At 52.7% G+C, this 18,525-nt stretch overlaps 1 protein-coding gene and 1 non-coding gene across 2 annotated transcripts in view; one reads left to right on the forward strand and one right to left on the reverse strand.

The window, feature by feature from the left end:
- TG (thyroglobulin) overlaps positions 1-18,525 on the forward strand; it is a 229,798-nt gene that overhangs the window by 72,223 nt on the left and 139,050 nt on the right. The window contains exons 28-32 of the mRNA XM_051844054.2: positions 10,512-10,577; positions 12,278-12,358; positions 15,401-15,538; positions 16,885-17,061; positions 18,305-18,416. Of these exons, the coding sequence (XP_051700014.2) occupies positions 10,512-10,577; positions 12,278-12,358; positions 15,401-15,538; positions 16,885-17,061; positions 18,305-18,416 (574 nt within the window). The remainder of the gene's footprint in view (positions 1-10,511; positions 10,578-12,277; positions 12,359-15,400; positions 15,539-16,884; positions 17,062-18,304; positions 18,417-18,525) is intronic.
- LOC138850262 (small nucleolar RNA SNORA48) lies at positions 3,645-3,777 on the reverse strand. Its single transcript, XR_011390014.1, has one exon. It is a non-coding gene; the product is annotated as a small nucleolar RNA SNORA48 (small nucleolar RNA).

The following is an 18,525-nucleotide window of genomic DNA, read 5'->3' on the forward strand; positions in this document are numbered from 1 at the left end:
CTCTGTGGGAAGTAAGAAATGCCGGGTGGTACCCACTGCACTGCCCATGCTCAATACAGAAGGGCAGGGGCTGTGGTCCTCACTGTGCGGCTCAGTTAACAGAGGTAACCACCGCGCTTCCTCCTCCCCACTCTTTCTCTGACTTTTCCTTTGTGTAAGCTTATACACATTAGTGCTAAAAGTCTTCCCCCCATCATCCGTCTCAAACCGTCAGTTTGCAGAGATGGGCTGTCATTGCTGGAGACCTCTGTCTGTCTTCCACGGCCCTGTCCTGCCACTCCCACAGACCTCATCAGACCAGTGCTCCTCATGGAGTCAGGACCATCACCGGGAGCTGGCTAGAAATGCAGATTCCCAGGCCCCGCCCTGCATGGCCAGGGGCCCAGGCACCTGTGTTCCAACAAGTGGTCTGGATGATGCCAGTGCCTGTAAGGTTGGGTGACAGATGGCCTGGAAGTTTCCTTCCAGCATCAAGAGTCCAAACTGCAGTGAGTGCAGGAGACAGCTGCTCCCTCCCCTCTTCCAGTTCCAGTGTGTGATTGGGAAGAACCCTCCTCTCTTTTGTCTGCTCTGCTCCTCTATTTATCCGCCAGCGCGAGGACTCAAAGGGAGCACTGTGCTTCCACTGCACCCTCTTCTGGCTGCACACCTGCCAGTGAGAGGGTCGGAGGAGTCTTGAGTGGAGCTCTCGGGGTCATTACGTGGTCCTCTCGGGGGTCGTTACGTGGTCCTCTCGGGGTCCAGAGATGCTCTACTCCCTCCCAGGAAGCTCTGAGACCCACTTCTCCAAGTAGTGCCATTCTCAGGGTTCTGGTGGTGGAGAGGTCAACATCACCTCCTCCAGAATCCCTCCCTGATTGCCTGCAGAGCTTATTGCTTCGTGCCCTGGCACAGGGCAGGGGCCCCTCTAGTTCTGCTGGCAGGCAGTGCATGGTGTTTGCCTTTCCCTGACGGTGGGCTTTGGACACTAGTTGTGTGATTTTGTGCGAGTCAGTGAGTCTCATTGGGCTTACATGCTTGTCTGTATAATGGGAGTGGTGACAGTGTTCATCTCACAAGGCTCTGCAGATGACAGGGAGACAGAGGCATCATGGGAATATCTGATGCAGCATTTGCTAGACTGGGCACTGCTCAGAAGCCTTGGCCTACACTCAGCACAGCGCTTCCAGGGGAGCGCTGTTATTGTCATTCTCCCCATCTTACAGCTTGAGAAACTGAGGCCCATGGAAGTCCCCAAGGCTGTAGAGCCTGGAAGTAGGAGGGTTGAGATCTGATACCAGGCATTATGGCTCCAAAGCAGAAGTTCATAAGAGTGTTTGTCCACGGTGGCTCTTGGAGCTAATACTTGAGGAGTTTAGTGGGGTGCCTGACATGTAGCTTTAACACCAGGTGCCACCATCATGATCAACGTCTGTTAGCTTTATCTTTGCTCATTGTCCTGCTTTGAGAACTGGATTCTGTCTCGTTCATGTCTGGATTCACAACCCAGAGCATTAAACCTGGCGTAGAAAATTCACAGTCTCTGGAGCGAGTTACCAAGGCCTTAGAAAAATGCTGCAGAATTTAGTGGAATTCCACGAGGCTGTGACAGTTAGTAAACATGTGGTCTCCCTCACTTGGAGAGGTAGCCCAGGGCGAAAAATGCATTTCAAGGAAGACTTCTGAGGTATTTGTGAGTGATAAATCAGAGAGAGCTGCTTAACCCAGAGCCTGTGCGTGGTGTGTGCCCAAGAAACGAGGCATGTGCCCTGACTGTCTCCCTGGGGACAGGGGGTCACTGCACGGGGCTGGAACGATTGGGATTTCCTCAGTGCGCTTGGTGTGTCTTCTGGGGTAAGGCCAACATGGGAGAAGACTGTCCTGTGACAGAGACTTCAGTCTGCCTGAGCGGGGCTCTCAGTGTTCTCAATTGGAGGCTACCCTCGCGTGGACTAAAGAGGAGGCCGCCTCCCGCTGGCCACAATAGGTGCAGATGCTTCTTGTCCACCACGAGAGACCATTGATTGATTGAATACCATTAACTCTTTGGGCAGGGGCACATGGTTCTTGCTGAGATGTGAGTGGCTGATAGATAGCCTTTCCTAACAGCAGATATTGGTAGCGGGAGACAGGAGTGAGGGTTTCAGGGATATGAACAACGGAAGGAGAGGGCATAGCATAGATTGAAAGGACATGGGGTGGGGCCAGAAACAAAAAAAGACAAATTCTGTTGCTCCCAAAGCTGGCTGAGGGCCAGCCTCTTTCTTCCCAGTTAGCGATTGTAGATAGAGGGCGGTTGGAGTGTGGTCTCTGGAGTCAGACCCAGGATTCCGGTCCCAGTGTGAATGTTAGCTCATTGCATGGCTTCGTTAGGCCTTCATATTCCTGTTTGCCCAGTGAGGGCGATTGTGGTATCTTACTCTTAGGCAAATGAAGATTAACGGAGGAATGTATGTGAAAGAGGACGACTGGTGCCTGCAGCAAGGCGGGGACCCAGTAGATTAGGGAGAAGTGAGTTTAGATTTGAAATTCCTGGAACTGAGTCCTGTGAAGTTCCAGAGCTCTGGGACTGGACTTCAGGTCTGTGATGCTGAGCCCCAGGATCTGTCAGTAACACAGGGCCCTTTCTTACTGATCTGCGAGTGGGGCACGGGCAAACTCTGCTAGTGTGACAGCAGACTGTCTGCAGGCTGTAGCACAAGACATATGTTTTCTGAGTTCCTGGTCTCTGGTCTCCCACCCGCACATCCATCAGAGCCACTTAGTAGGACTTCTGATATGGACGCCCTGTGTTCTGGAACCAGCTTGCAGGCCCTCTCAGGGTGTGGCTCAGCAGGTGACCTGGTTCAAGGAGAGCTAGCTTTGACAGACGCTCCTCAAATTGCAATGGGGCTACCTCCTGATAAACCCACTGCAAGTTGGAAATATTGCTGCAAGTCAAAATGCATTTACTACACTCTAGCTGGGCAACACAGTGCATTGCAGGGCACCAGGTCTGCCTAGACACGTGCAGAGAGGATGAAGAGGATTGTGCCCAATGTGGCTAACCCAGGAAAAGATCAAAGTTCAAAACTCAACGAATGGTTTCTGCTGTTTACATATCATTTTCACACCAGTTCAAGTTGAAAAGTCGTAATTCAGGGACGGGCAATACTTAGAAAGCATTGGCGTATTGATTGTCATTTGGAGAAATAACCCGACAGAATTCTCTGGATTCCAAGAGTAAGTGTGTCAGTCTCCTGCGTGTGTTCACAGCCGGTGGCTCAGCTGTCCTTTTGGTCACGGGGAAGGCAGTTGGCTTGGTCGCAGTTCTGCCCATGAGGGTGAAGCACAGAGCTGTGACAAGGCCTACTTAAAGAAGCGATCTCTGCCTGAAGTGCCATGGCCGGCGCTCAGACCTTCAGCCCCAGAGAGAGGAGCTGGCCACGGAAGCTCCCCTCTGCACCTCTCAGTCCACCCCTGCTGCCACGACCCCCTTTCACGTTACTGGGGATGGAAAGTGCTTCTGCGTTAACGTTGTCTTTGGACCAGCAAATGAAGCAGTTTCTAACCACAGAGTTTCACCCCTCAGGTATCCCTTTGGGGCTTGCTACACTCATCACGTCCTCATGGGAGCTAACAGTGTATTAGACTTCAAGAGTTTTCTGTCCTTGATTTTGTTTTCTCCGTGTGCCCAAGACATGAACGAGCCATGGGCACAGACCAGAAGCCAAACTTGGGTAAACAAGGGGTAGCTTTGTCCTTGCCTGATGAGACGGATGGCACTAACCTCTTGCTGTTCTATCCAGAATAGGGATTTGGGCTTCAAGGATTTTAAAGAGCTATGGTGAGAAGTGGATAACAGGTTCAGAGGAGCTATAGGGTCAGGCGTGAGCCGCAGAGGTGTGTGTGTGTGTGTGTGTGTGCACATGTGCGCACAGCCACAGCAGAGGTGAACTGGAGGCAGAGTGGCTATGGCTCTTGCGCTCAGTTTTGCGTCACTCTTAGCCTGAGAACTGGCTAGGCAGGCCTGAGGCACCAGACCCAGTACTGGGGAGCAAGGTGTGTAGAAGACTTCTACCCACAGGGAGCCCCCAGCTTGTAGGGGTGACAGATGTGGGCATTATTGAATTCAGCAGGCCTCCTGTTTGCCTGCATTAGTGTACCTATGAGGACTGTAGGAACAGAGTGTGCCTTTTGAACAGCTTTTCCCATTTGTTAAAAACCACAAGCCCCATCCAGGTCACCTGTCCCACAGAAGTTTAGGGTTGACTATTTTTTTTTAAGATTTATTTATTTATTTGAAAGGTATAGTTACAGAGAGAGGAGAGGCAGAGAGAGAGGCCTTTCACTCCCCAGTTGTCTGCAGTAGCAGAGCTGAGCCAATCCAAAGCCAGGAGCCAGGAGCATCCTCCAGGTCTCCCATAGGGGTGCAAGGGCCCAAGGACTTGAGCCATCTTCCACTGCTTTCCCAGGCCATAGCAGAGAGCTGGATCGGAAGTGGAGCAGCTGGGACTAGAACCAGTGCCCATATGGGATCCCGGCACTGCAGGCAGTGGCTTTACCCAGTACACCACAGCGCCAAACCCAAGGGTTGACTTATTTTTTTTTTTTAATTTTTTAAAATGTTTTTGACAGGCAGAGTGGACAATGAGAGAGAGAGACAGAGAGAAAGGTCTTCCTTTTGCTGTTGGTTCACCCTCCAATGGCCGCCGCGGCCGGCGAGCTGCGGCTGGCGCACCGCGCTGATCTGATGGCAGGAGCCAGGTGCTTCTCCTGGTCTCCCATGGGGTGCATGGCCAAGGACTTGGGCCATCCTCCACTGCACTCCCTGGCCACAGCAGAGAGCTGGCCTGGAAGAGGGGCAACCGGGACAGAATCCGGCGCCCCGGCCGGGACTAGAACCCAGTGTGCCGGCGCCAGGCGGAGGATTAGCCTAGTGAGCCGTGGCGCCGACCTAAGGGTTGACTTATAATACCAGCCTGCAGCAAACTACAAACAAACCATCCCACAACACGCACAGAGCCCTGTGTATATGATCGGAAGAGATAGGAATTTTTGTCTGGGGTTTGTCTTTCCTGTCAGCATCAGGAAGTAAAGCCTGGGAGTCTGGGTCTCTGCTTCCTTCTGTGCCAGGGTGATGTGTGTTCCCAGGGAAGGAGTCCATCCAGGCTGTGCAACTCCTGAGTTTCCAGGGAACACCTCTGGGCCTTTTCAACTATTTGGTGCTGGCAGGATCCAGCTTCCTGTTTGTGAGACAAAGGGCTTAGCTGGCCATGGAACTGCATGTGGCTGGTGCTGACGATATCTTGAGGCACAAATAAATGGAAACCTGGCAGATTAAATGCCTCTTGATGCCCATAAAGACTTAAAACTTGATAGGAAAAACAGAATGCCTCAGCAGAAATACTGATTTCAGAGAACATTCTGGATCCAAAAAGGCAGTTGCAAGCCTTGGCCTGCTCTACCCTACTGAGGACAGCTGGGGTGCCAGGAGCGAGGTGGAGAGATGTACAGTGCATCCAGGATTCTCAATGTAACCAGGTGTGTCTAGGTTAGATGTCTCCTGAGCACCTACAGACAGGGTGGGCCCTTAAAAATAACCCATTGGTGACCCGCGACAGCTCTCAGGGCTGTGCGCTCTCGCATGCTTGGTACCTTGCATTCTGTCTTAATCAACCTCGAGACAGACTCAGGAGGCTATCAGAAGGGCGAGGAATGCAAGTAGAAACGTGGGGGAGGGGACACAGAAAGCAGACAGTGGATGATCGGCAAGCTCTGAGGCAGTCGTGCTTGATCCCACGAATCCGTGCAAATCACAGAACCATCAGAACTGCCCCCCTGGGGAGTTCCCACACGTCAGGATTCCCAGTGTGCACTGGCTCTCCAGAGCGTGGGGGGGGGGGGGGTCGCTGGAAGGATGGCCCTGTGCATCCAACCTGCTGCTGTGGCCAGGCAGCCTCTGGCTTGTGCACTTCCCCGGGAAGGGTGGCAGGCAGCAGAGCTCCCTGGGTGCCTGAGTTATCTGTCAGTGCATACGGTCTGGAGGCAGAGCGATAACACAGACTCAGGGCGACTTCCTCAAGACTGCTCAGCATACAAGGAGCACGGCTCGGTCTTCACTTACACCCCGACCATTCCTTCAGCTCCAGCTTCATGCTGGCACCCCAGGGCTTGGCCCCTCACGAGGAAGCTCGCCATCCAGGAGAGGAGACAGGGAAATGAACAGATGACCCTAGTGGGGACGAGTGCTATTGACCAGATGAGCCACCTCTGATGGACAGAACCTTAGGAGACTGTCTCAGCCTCAATCCTGCCTCCAGGCTCGGGGGTCAGGGGCCTGAAGAGATCTCCCAGAGCTGCCGTAGCTGTTGTGAACCCACCTAAGCTGAAGCAGAGGTCCCGGATTGTTCTTGGCAGTGGTGATCTTGGATCACGGAAGAGCCCTTCCCCCACAGCCCTCCAGTGGACCATGATGAAAGGCCGTCTCTAACTTCTGCTGCCCATCTGTGCGGCGGCCAGCAAGCAGGCTCAGAAATCATCACTCCACCTATCACCTGTTCAGTGAGCCCAGGGACATCCCAGCTCCTGCCTTTGTAGGTGTCTCCAGGGCACCTTTTTGGAAAGGCTTATTTAAGATAAACCCGGCAGTCCAAGCTCACCTTCTCCTCAACATCTGACAAGCAGGAACCCTTTAGATTGGAAACTGGCCACAGACTGGCTCTGGAACCAAGCCAAGGACGCTGGGCGCCGGAGGCTGTCATGCCCCCTCCTTGCAGGTGCCCCAGTGGTGCCGAGACACTGTTAGCCAACCCGTTGTCTTGAATACCACGAACCTGGTTGCTTGCTACGTATTTCTAGCATGCATGATGCTGAGAGGAAATCTCATGCAGTTTGCCGGGAATGAAGAGAATCCGTGTCCGGGTTCCTCTTGGGGTGTAGCGATCCTGGGGAGCAGCTTCTCGATGCTCCTAAGCCCTCCTACAGTGTGCGTGCCAGTTTAGGATCCTGCCCAAGCACAGCTGCAGTGCGCGGCCTCTGCCGGGGGCTTCGAAGTAAACTAAGAGCACAGGCCACCCACCAGTGCTGAAGAATCAGGCTGCATGCCAAACTGCCAGTACTCCAGGTGTGTACGTGTTCCTACAGCCTCGGCCACAGGGAGAGGGGCTGCGAGTCAGTGTCTGACGGCCTGTTCCACTGGCGGGAGTGGGAGAGATGCCTGGGCTGTCACCACTGTTCTTGTTCATCAGGGAAAAGGAGGGACAGTGTCTGCCCCGTTCTGTGTCGCTTCTCAAGATTGTGCGAGGGTCGCTTTGGGGAAAGGAGTGGAAGGTCAGATGTCGGCTTCAGGAGGTCTCATTTGGTGACTCGGCTTCTTAGGGTGGGAAGATAGGCCCCAGGTTTACTTCGTGGGCTCTGGGTTGCATACTCATGGCTCTGGGTTCCCATATTTATTCTTCCTTGTGTTTGTTTCCATACTGAACTCCAGGTCCATACCAAGGATCGTGCTGGGGTGGAAGACAGACAGAGGAGTAAGGCCCAGTTCCTGGTCTCAGGAGTCTCCTAGCACAATCAAGGAGCCATGAAGCATGAGATGAAAGACAGAGGTGCCCTCTGGGTGTTGTGAAAAATCCCTAGGAGGGTTGGCAATGCAGCCAGAGAGCACGGGGAGGCCTCCAGGAGCCAGTACGGAACCTGGCTTGGAAAAACTGAGTATGGAGGCGATCAAGTGGAAACGTCAGGGGCTGTAGGCAGAGAGAAACTGTAGCAGTGACGTGGAAGCTTGAACCCAAGCATGAGGCTGGGGAGACAAGTTTCTTGGGGACAGAAGTGAGCACGAGGCTCTCAGACTGGGGGAAGAATAATTGTTTCTTCCACCCCCTGAGCTTTCAGTGGGAACCGACCCCTGTGGCAGACAGGACAGTCAGAAGGAGCAGACAGAGGCTTATTAACATCCAAGGAATGAGTGGTTAGCAAGGAGGTGGCTTTGAGTTTCCAGATGGTAGAGCACCGTCAACAAAGCAGAGCCTGTTCCTAGGGACGGGCAAAGAAAAGGAAAACGACTTGGGGTCTCTGGAGGCAGCTCTCGTGGACAGCAGTGACTGGTGGATAAAGAGGGTTCGTGAAGTGCGTCCCAGTGGCTCCCTCGGGTGCCACCCCTGGATCTGCCCTTGTCTGCTGTGGTTGACCTTTGTTCTGCCTGGTAGACGTGGGGCGTGCGACACCTCTCTTCCTTGTCACTCTGTCCTGCTTTCAGCCATTTAGTTTCCTCTGGGGACCTCACAATCATTTTTAACAATCACAGCTGCCAGGAGGTCATCATTTCCTCTTGCTGATCACAGCGATGCTGCCTGGGACACACTGATCTTTTAGATGCTGGAAGGGACCCTCCCCAGGGGCTCACCAGGTGTGTGGTGGACTCAGCGGAGTTCCACTGGCTGAATTGTGCTGAAATGGGCAGAATGGAAGGATGGAGCGAAGGCTCCCCATGGTTCTGAGGCTGCAGGACACCGGCCTCCATGGCCTCGCCATGCAAAGGGGAGGCTCCATTCCTGTCTCAGCTCGGTGCACTCTGGGCCAGAAATTGTCTTCACCTGGGTGCCTATGTGTGGAGCCCCACCTTTCTCTGGGTGACGGCGAGAACCCTCTGTTCTCTACTTTATGTACAGCAGGGGACACATGGCGGGTGACAACACTGTGGTTCTGGCATATGAAAGGCCCACCAGCTTGCCAAGTCAGAAACAGAGACCGCTGAGAGCTGCAGGTTCCTCTGGGCTTCCGTGAGGGATCACTCCCTGCTCTTGGGCAGCAGCAGGTGTGGGGATGTGAGCTGACTTCTACTGAGGACTCAGAACTGAAATGCCTAGCAGGCTCCCAGGCCAGACTGTTTCTTAAAGTGATCATTGGTTTGAGCCCTAAATTTGAGAGCAGTAGAGCTGCCTAGAGGTCAGCTTTTGTTTCTCCGACTTTGATATGTTGAACAAAAGTTCCAGTGCATGGCCTAATGTATTTGGTACATCTGTACAAAATATACATCAGTATTACATATATATACATATATATATATATCTCAACATATATCATATATCTATCAGGAAAGACTCAATACACCTGATGTGGGCATTAAAAGATTTTAAAAACTGAATTCCCTGGTTGCCCTGTGACCAGGTACAAAGCGCCACGGCCTGCCCTTCGTAATGTGTAAATGATGAAATTGCAAGGAGACGGTGAAAGTAGAACAGAAACTGAGCAGGCGGCCGCACGCTCTGTGTTGGCATCCTAGGACCGTGTTGAGCTGCCTCCCCTGTAATGTGGAAGTGTCAGAATTGCAGCAATCCAAGTGTGGGTCACCCAGATGTCATAGGGTTTTCACTTCCTCAATTTTATGAGTGACTTCCGTCCTCTGAAGAAGACTATGAGAGAAGTGTGTAAGAGTCCTTACAAGAAATACATGTTCCAGTCTAGGGCAGGATGAGAAGTTCTGGCATCATCCCGGTTAGGTAGTTTTGGTAGTTTTGGCTAGCCCTGTGGCGTGAGGCAGGGTCTTGCTCGTATATAGGGAACTCATCACTTTGAGAGCCAGGTTTTCCTTAGAGTTAACGGTGTATCTTGTTTTGTTGTTGTTGTTTGGTTTTTACTGTATATCTCCTTAAACACAAGAACTTGTACATTTTTAACCAGTTTGGATGGATAGAATTGTAAAATATAAAACATGATGGTTAAAAGTATGGTTTATGGAGCCAAGCAGATGGGATTGAGCTCGGGCATTAAGTTCTATTGAGCTGGAACTGGGAGACTTTGCCTTATAGCATGACAGTGAGGTTTACAGGAAGTATTGTAATAAAGGTGCAGATGGTAGCCCTAGATCTATGATAGTGGCTCTTTATGCATAACTGACTCTTAATTGAAAGCAAAAGTTGACCTTTGCTTGTGTTCTCAATTTGTCAGCCAGCTGTCTCCTGCAGTACATGGAGCTGTTTGTCCCTGGACACTACAGTTTCTGAGTTCTTTTCTTAGCCTTCAGAATTGCAGAGGGAGTTGGCAGGAACTGAGGGCTGGACGGGATCAGAGGAGGCAACATTGATGTGGCAAGTACAGCCTCATCCAGGGGCATATCCATGGATGTAGAGTTCACCAGAAGGAGACTTCAGCATTAGTTACTGGAAGACAGCCTGTACACTTACTCCCACCTTCGCAGTCACCAGCCCCGTTGGCGAAGGAGGCAAGAGTCTAGAGGACATAGGTGATGTGGGAAAAATTTTCTCAAGTCTCGCCAGAGCCCTGCTTGGTTTAAGGCAGCCCCCAGTTCCTTGAGTGATGCTCTTGTCCCAGGCTTTGGTGCCTCATGCATGACATTTGAGATCTGACCAGCTCTGGGGTCGTACCAGGGACAGTCATAGATCTTCAAGATTCTGGCCCACGCTTTGTACAGGAAACTGAGTTCTCAAGCCCAGGAAGGGCCAGTTGGGGGAAAAAAAAACACTTGGCAAGAGTGTATGACCAGTGGGAACAAGCACATGTATGTTCATGAAAATAAACATCCTCCTTTGCAGGTCTGGCAGCCCTGGAGGGAACTCAAGACACCGCTCCCCGTTTCCAGCAGATTTATCTCTGGAAAGGTGAGCTCATGGGGAAGGGGTGGGGCTTACTGTGAGTGTCTAGCCCCACCTCTCATTCACAGAGAAAGTACAGGCTGAGCAGGTCTGAAAGGCAAAGGGACACTGGAAACCCAAGGATGGAGGGAGGAAGCACTAGGCTCCTGGGAGATCAAGTTCGCTGGCCACAAGCTTCCCTTGTTTCCAAGACGGGAGCTTGGAGGCCACTGAAAACCACAGGAGGCACCCAGGGCACTGAGCCCCTGCACCTCTTTGCTTGGGTCTCTGTAGGAATAGGACCCAGGCAGGTGGTGCCCTGGACTCCTCTGCGGAGAGAATGCACCCATGGGTGCCTGGGGCAGGTGGGGGCAAGGTGAAATGTACACTTGGTAATTCCTTTCTGTTTGTTTGGCCCCCTTGGAGCTCCTGAACGTTGAGTGTCTACTCAGACCCAGGGACTATGAAAGGCAGGGGAGGGGTGCACAGAATGAGAGAGGTACAGCCCTAGACTCTCAGGGGTTATGACCTGAGAGCAGCAAGTCAGTGACCTGTCACACTTCACGATCACAAGGCCAGGTGAGAGCGAGGGAAAAGTCCCTGACCCCCTCCCCGCCCCCCGTCCGGATACGCCCTCTTCACGTCAGGTGCAGGAGTGCAGAGGAGCACAGACTCGGGGTGCACGCCCAGCGACTGGCTGTGGATTCCGGTCGCCTCTTTACCACCCATGTGGCTTTGACTGCGTCCGTTAGCCCCTCCCAGCCCAGGTGCCCAGGGTCAGGGTGGCAATGAATATAGTGCTTGTGAGCACTGGGTCAGTGCTGCAGGGAAAGTGCTTCGCCCAGTGCCGAGTGCACAATAAATGCTCGTTACCGTCTGGTGGTGGTGGTGGTGGCGAAGAGGAGGGCAAGGAGGAAGTAGAAGGAGGCAGAAAGGGGTGGGAGAGGCAGAAGAAAAGGGAAGTGTGCGCCATCACTCTCGATGTAAAGTAGTCAGTCAGATGCTCCACTCACTGTCAGGCAGGTCTGCAAGGGAGGGGCCAGGCAAGAACAAGGAGGCGTGCAGAGGCTAAGGGGAATCCTGTGGGATGCCTGGCAGGGAGTCCTGGGCGGGCCCCTGGCCCCTGGGGTGAGCCCGCAGTCTGGGCCTTCCCAGTTATCAGAAGTCTCTGAGACATGAGGTGTGATCTGACAGACCAAGAAGGAACTACTTCTCAGGATGTCAGGATGTCCGCCGCCCGGGATGGAAAGCCCAGAAGCTCAGCCAAAGACTCTGTTCCCGCCTTCCTGAGACTCTGTTCCCGCCTTTGTGGCAGAGCTCTTCCTGTCTTGGACATTTTGTTATTATTTTTTTCAAATTCCAGCTTGTCCACTGAGCACCTGAGTGGTCTGGGGGAAATTATTTCACTTCCTGGCCTCTCAGTTTTCCTAAGAGTAACATAGAACTCTTACTCTGCACCTTCACAGGTGTCGTAAATGCCAACACCTATGAACATTTTATTTCCTCTAAAAGACTGAAAGTGTTAATAGTTTCAGTATCATGCACAACAGCTCTGTTATCGAGAGGGAGGCGAATGGTCCGTAAAAGGCCAGAGAGTGGGGCCCTGTGCCTCTGGGTCTACTCCAGATCCCGTCTTGGGGCCTGGTGTGCGCATCTGCGAGGGAGTCACACGCTGGCTCCACCTTTTCCTCCCGGCATTACAACTATCCTCTGCGTCTTCCTCCTAGACTCTGACATGGGGTCTCGGCCTGAGTCTGTGGGATGCAGAAGAGACGCGGAACGAAGGCCAGAGTCTCCAGCAGAAACAGGTACCAGCGCCAGAAACTTGCTCACGCCCTTGGGTGGGTGTCCAGCTGTGGGGCCAGGCTGGTGGCGCCAAGGGTTGCGTCAAGAATACACTCACGGCATTATCATTTCTTCAGACGTAGACTTACTTCAGTGTGCCCACCCAGTCGTCCATGTCATAGACATGAACAGCTCCTGAGATAGACAAGTGGCACAGAAAATAAGGCAAAGTCATGGCAAATGCACCACAGATGCTGGCAGTGAAAGCAACCGAAATGACAGAACCAGAAGGTACCCCAGCTGTGAGACAGGGCAGGCTCACCGGGCTGGTCGTGGACTCACTCGCGTCAGCCTGAGGGGTGTAAGCAAAGTCGCACGATTTAGAGAGAGTTCAGTGAGAGAGAGAATCCCGGGACTCTTTGGAAGAGACTGATGAGGTGCAGTGGACGCTATGAAGATGCACATTAAATGGTATGACGTTTATTTGACAACAGGAGGAACTGAAATTCAGGGGGAAGGAGAGAGAGAGACAGACGTGAGAGGGAGAATGAAAGAAGGCAGGGAGGGCACGTTGCAAAGCAGGTCGGCCAGAGCTTCAACTGCCCTTTTGCCACCTAGTGCTCAGGGCGGTTTCTCCACCTGTTACGGACCTTGGATTCCTTGTGGGTACAGTGAAGCAGTCTTGCCTACCTCCTATCCCATTAGATGGGAAACACCTGGCTGTTGCCCTGGACCCAGCAGGGACCTGAACAGTGGCTGTTCCTTCCCCTTCCCAGAGTTGGTGTGCAGCTCCACATGAGATAACACTCCCCTCCACTGGGGATAGAGCGCATGCCATTGCAGTCGTTTAGCAGTTCTGAAGACACTCTGCACTGATAGAGTCGTTGTAAGGTCCCAGGAACTTGTTCTGGTTTAGAGTGTGGGTTCTTAGGTCAGGAGACTGGAGTTCGAATCCCAGCTCTGCCGCTGCCTGTGTCACCCTAAGTGAGCCCCCTTCTCCAAGCCTCAGCTTGCCAAAGCCCCATGTGCAAAACGAACACCTGATTCCTGCAGGAAGGGCTGCCTCCGGCCCCTCCTGCCAAGAAGGGGAACTTGGCCCGGGCCCAGGACCTTGGAGGGGTTCACTCGGTGGACAGACCAAGCTCAGCTTAGTGTTCCCTTTCTCAGCTGATTGCGTTCCTGGGCTTAGGAGATCAGGCGCCTGCATCGTGCCAGGCTGTGCTTCTCAAGTCCGTGGGAACGAGCTCTCGAGTCAAAGCACACCAAGGGATTTCTTGCATCCGGTAGCTGCCACCAGTCTGGGACGTTTGAGGCCAGCGCAGGGGAGCCACGAGAGCAGACTCCCTTCTTACGAGTCCTCCTTGCCTTTAAGGGCTTGCAGAGTCTGCAGGGAAGGCTCCCAGGACAGCAGGAAAGTGACGGCTGCAGGATGCAGTCTTCCATCCCATTCTGAGCACAGACACCGTGCCCTTGGATGGCCACAGGCTTATGAGAATTTCTTTGGGCCAGCCACGGCCCAGCAGCGTGGCAGACACAGCGGGGCCAGGTGCTGAAGGCAGTGGGACAGAAGATGCCAGACAGTCTGCAGGAGTAAGGAGAGGCTTCTCAAAGGAACCTGGAAGGGGTTTCCAGATGCTTCCAAGGGGACACCTGGGCAAAGGCGCCCTGGGTAGGGAGAACACCTGTGCCAGGACTCCAGGCATGAGTGTGGCTGAGCCAGTGTCCAGTGTGCCTTTGGACCTGCCGCCTCCAGAGCAGCCTGTGCTCTCCTTGAGGTCCGGCCTGGGCCAGGCACGTTCCAGCAGGCTGCTGTATGATAAAGTGCAAGGCAGCATCCAAAGAGCTGAGTGCCAAGCTGATCTCTGGGGTCTACCGGTGCCAAACTTCTCTCCTTGCCAGGTGCCCATCGAGCCTTTATCACGGGCGGTGGCTGTCACTAGCAAAGGAGTTCAATCTCCTCAATCTCCAAGTTCATGTTTGATGGAGCATGGAAGGTGGACTGCCAAGTACCCCAGCCCAAGCAAAGCGAGGTTGTGTGGAGTATACTGGCCCTTATTCCAGAGCCCTGAGCTAAGGGACACTGCACTCATGCCCTGGCTCTTCCCCTGATCTGCGTCGTACCCATCTGGAGAGACTGAGCTCTCATGAGGTTTAAATCTGTTCCCCGTGGGCCTGGGAGCTGGGGCCCTCTGTCCTGGGAAATCGCTTCAGAGAGCCACAGCCCCAGAGCAGGAGGGAGCATCACTGGTCCTTGAAGCGTGAGTAGGACTCGAGAGGAAGGGAGGGGTGTCATGGGTTGTGTGCCAGCAGACGATGGGCAGGAGCGGTGACACGGGGACGGTGAGCAGCATGGGGATGAGCCGGCGGTGCTTGTGCGCTGCCGGCGTGTCACCAAGGTGATCAGAAGAGCTTCACCCGCAGGTGGATCTCAGACTGAGGAAAGATCCTGGACTGGCGGACGCGGCAGGCGTGGAGGGAGCAAGGGTCTTGGGCCGGGGATCACAGCCCGGAAAGACAAGAGGAAGACTCAGAAATGGCCAGACTTGGAGCAGAGAGCTGGGGTGGGGCAGAGCTGACGGCAGGCCTCATGGAGACGTTGGGCTTCCATGTGGCTTCAGCAGACAGAGTGAGAATGAGAGTTGAAGGCTAAGAAGGGACGGATTGCGCCCCCCTGCTCCCTGTTGTCGGGGTGCACTGCTGTGATCAGCACAGATGCGGGCAGGGCGATAGGAGCGCTGGACAAGAATCCCATGGGGAAAAGCCCTGCACTGGGTGAACAGGGAGGCCAGCGCTCCCACGGCATCTTCCAAACCAGTATTCCAGGTGCTCCGATTCCATGACTTCCAGGCTTTCTGGGACCTTCAGAACCTTTCCTGTTCCCCCAGTTCTCAGCCCTATTCACTTCAGACCTGGCCTCTCACAGCCTAAAAATGGCTTGCTCTGTCTGTCTGTCTATCTATCTATCTATCTATCTATCTATCTATCTATCTACATCTCTTTCTCTTTCATGTTTATTGTAGAGATAAGGGCAAAGGAATTTGATGGTGTCCTTTTTTTTTTTCCAGATCTGACAACAGAACTTTTCTCATCTGTGGACATTAACCAAGTCATTGTCAATGGAAGCCAAGCCCTGCCCAGCCGGCAGCACTGGCTTTTCAAACAGCAGTTTTCAGCCCAGCAGGCCAACCAGTGGTGTCTCTCTCGTAAGCATCCGCGGAGCTCATCCTTCTTCTGGACCCTGTGGTTGGACACCCAGGCCAAGCCTGACGACTCCTGGGACACAGATCAGATCAAGCCCTGTGACGTAACTCAGCAGTCATTACACTCTGAGTACAGTGGGTGATACATGAGGGTGCTTCAAAAAGTTCATGGAAAATGCATGTTGTAAAGACTGCATGGATTTCAAAGTTTTTTTTATATAAAAGTAGACTTCTCTTTTGATTTCATTTCCATGAGCTTTTTCATTTGTGAGAAACACACACACACACACACACACACTCACGGCACACGGAGCTTTCACCCGCTGGATCTTCTCCAGATGTTCACAAGCACCAAGCCTGGACTGTAACTGGGAATGCAGTCCAGGTCCCCGTGTGGGTGGAGGGAGCACAGTTCCTTGAGCCATCAGGGCTGCCTCCCAGGGTCTGCATTAGCAAGAGGCTGGAGTTAGGAGCTGGAGCCAAGAATCTAAGCCAGGTACACTGATGTGGGACACAGAGCTCGCAGCTCTTAGGCCGAATGCGTGGATTCTGTGAAGTTCTCTAACAGAAGAAAGATAGGACATGATTCCTATCTTTAAGAATGCCACTTACTCTTCATTCTGTTTCCAGAGTCTGTTGTCCATCCATATGCCCATCTGTCCATCTGTCTGTTTGTCCATCCCGCTCACCCATCCATCCCTCCCACCCACCCATCTATCTAACTACCTATCTATCCATCTCCCTCCCTCCCTCCCTCCCTTCCTTCCTTCCTTCCTTCCTTCCTCCATCCATCCATCCACCCACCCATCTATCCATCCCCTCCCTCCCTTCTTTCTTTTTTCCTTCCTTCCTTCCTTCCTTCCTTCCATCCATCCATCCATCCTTTACCCAACAGGCAGTTGTTGAGTATGCACTATGTTCTAGACTTCGGGTTTGACTTTGGGAATGAAAACAAAAACAAAGAAAAAACAAAATAAGTCAAACATATTCCTTGCCCCCAGACTGCTCACATATAGCAGTGACAAAGGCTGACACGGGTGTGGGGTCGGGGAGGCCCATTCAGAGTTGACAGTTTTTATAGCCCTGTGGCCTCTGCCCTGTAGACCCTCCCCTTACTGAGCCCCATATTTTACTCCACCTTTATTCATAGCGTCTGCCCAGCTAGTAGAACACTGGTGTTGTTTCCTGGCCTTTCGGACTGGATGGGCATAGCTGTCCTGGGCCTCCCCCCTGCCTTGGAAGAGCCTCTCCCGCTGCCATTCCCACCCTACCCCTCTGCCGAGGCTCTGAGAGAGCACTCTCCCTGTAGGCCTTCCGAGGCCTGAAACCGAGCGCTCTCTTGCCTGTAGGCTGTGTCCAGGAGCCCTCCTTCTGTCGGCTCGCAGACATAACAGAGAGCGCACCCTTGTACTACACCTGCACCCTCTACCCCGAGGCTCAGGAGTGTGATGACACCATGGAACCCAGCAACCAGGGCTGCAGGCTGGTTCTGCCCCACAGGCCCAAGGCCTTGTACCGGAAGAAAGGTGGGTGTCTGGGGGGAATCTGTGTGTATCACCTGTAGGTTTCTCAGGATAATCGGTATTTCCAGTGGGCTGCTGGCTCCGTTGTTTTGGAAACATGTAGATTAACTCCTTCCTCTCAAAGTTAAGTTATACATGGTCCTTGGAGAGGTGGGAAGCCATTTGGAAATGCATCAAGTCAACCCTAGGGAATAATCCTGCCCTGGACTAACTCTGTGGAAGGAGCTACTGTGAGTGCACAGTCTGTGAGAACACACCCAGCTCCTCAGTTCAGACAACAGCAGCAGCTTTGGCGAGATGCTTATTTCAAAGATTGGTTGATTGATTTGGAAAGGCAGAGTGACTGACAGACAAATTGGGAGGGATTCCATCTGCTGCTTCACTCTGCAAATGGCTGTAACAGGCAGGGCTGGGCCAGGTCAAAACCAGGAAACTGGAACACCATCCAAGCCTCCCACATGGGTGCCAGGAACCCAAACATTTGAGCCATCTTCTGCTGCTTTCCCAGGTGCAATAGCAGGGAGCTGAATCAGAAGCGGATTCCAACTAGTACTCTTAGGTGGGACACCAGCAGTGTCAAAAGTGCTGGCCCAACCCGCTGTGCCTCAGCCCTGGCCCTAGTGATGCGTTTTCATTTTATTGTATTTTTTTCACCCTGTACAATTTCTGTTATTTCTGCCAAATGTTGTCTCCCTTCATTTCCTGTCCTGTCTGCTTTGCTGGGGTTTCTGAGATCTGAGTGCCCCTTGTGGGTTTATGTGGTGGTGGGGGGCACCGGCAGCTGTGGGAAGCAGGGAGGGGCGTGTGGAGAACTAAGTGCATATTGTAGGGTCCTCAGCCGACCCTCTGCCTCAGGCACCTTCACTGTGGCACTGCTGGCCCTAACACCTGCTGAGATTTCCGATGGAATATTGAGCTGCGTCTTGGTTCTTCCCATGGAGATGTGGAGTCGGCTATTTGGGGGGTTATTAAGCCAGTTTGTGCTTCTCTGTGTGCTTGCTAGCTCCCCAGATTTCTTGCTGTGTTACCCTCTCCTATTCTCTGTCCTTCATGAGGCTATGCCTTTACCAGAATCTCTTTATTATTACAGTTTGGTGAGATTTGGGACGGGAGCCAAGAGAAAAATGAGTTTAATATTCTTTGAGCAGAGGCTGTCAGTCTGATTGTTTTTGCTCCTTTGTCTATATTTTCATGGACACAATGCATATTTCTTTAAACAATATTGTTTCTTTCTTCCCTTGTGTAGCTGTGCTGGCAGATAAAGTGAAAAACTTCTACACACGCCTGCCATTCCAAAAAGTGTCGGGGATTTCCATTAGAGATAAAGTAGCCATGTCTGAAAAATCCATTTCCAATGGGTGAGTTACTTCTGCTCTAGCCCTGAAATCTACTGCTAAGGCCACTCTGCTTCCATAGCAAAGATAACACAATAAAAATTCAAGGCAAAAGATTTAAAAAAAAAAAGGA

This window comes from Oryctolagus cuniculus, chromosome 6 (genome assembly GCF_964237555.1).
Source record: "Oryctolagus cuniculus chromosome 6, mOryCun1.1, whole genome shotgun sequence".
In the NCBI taxonomy this organism is placed as follows: domain Eukaryota; kingdom Metazoa; phylum Chordata; class Mammalia; order Lagomorpha; family Leporidae; genus Oryctolagus; species Oryctolagus cuniculus.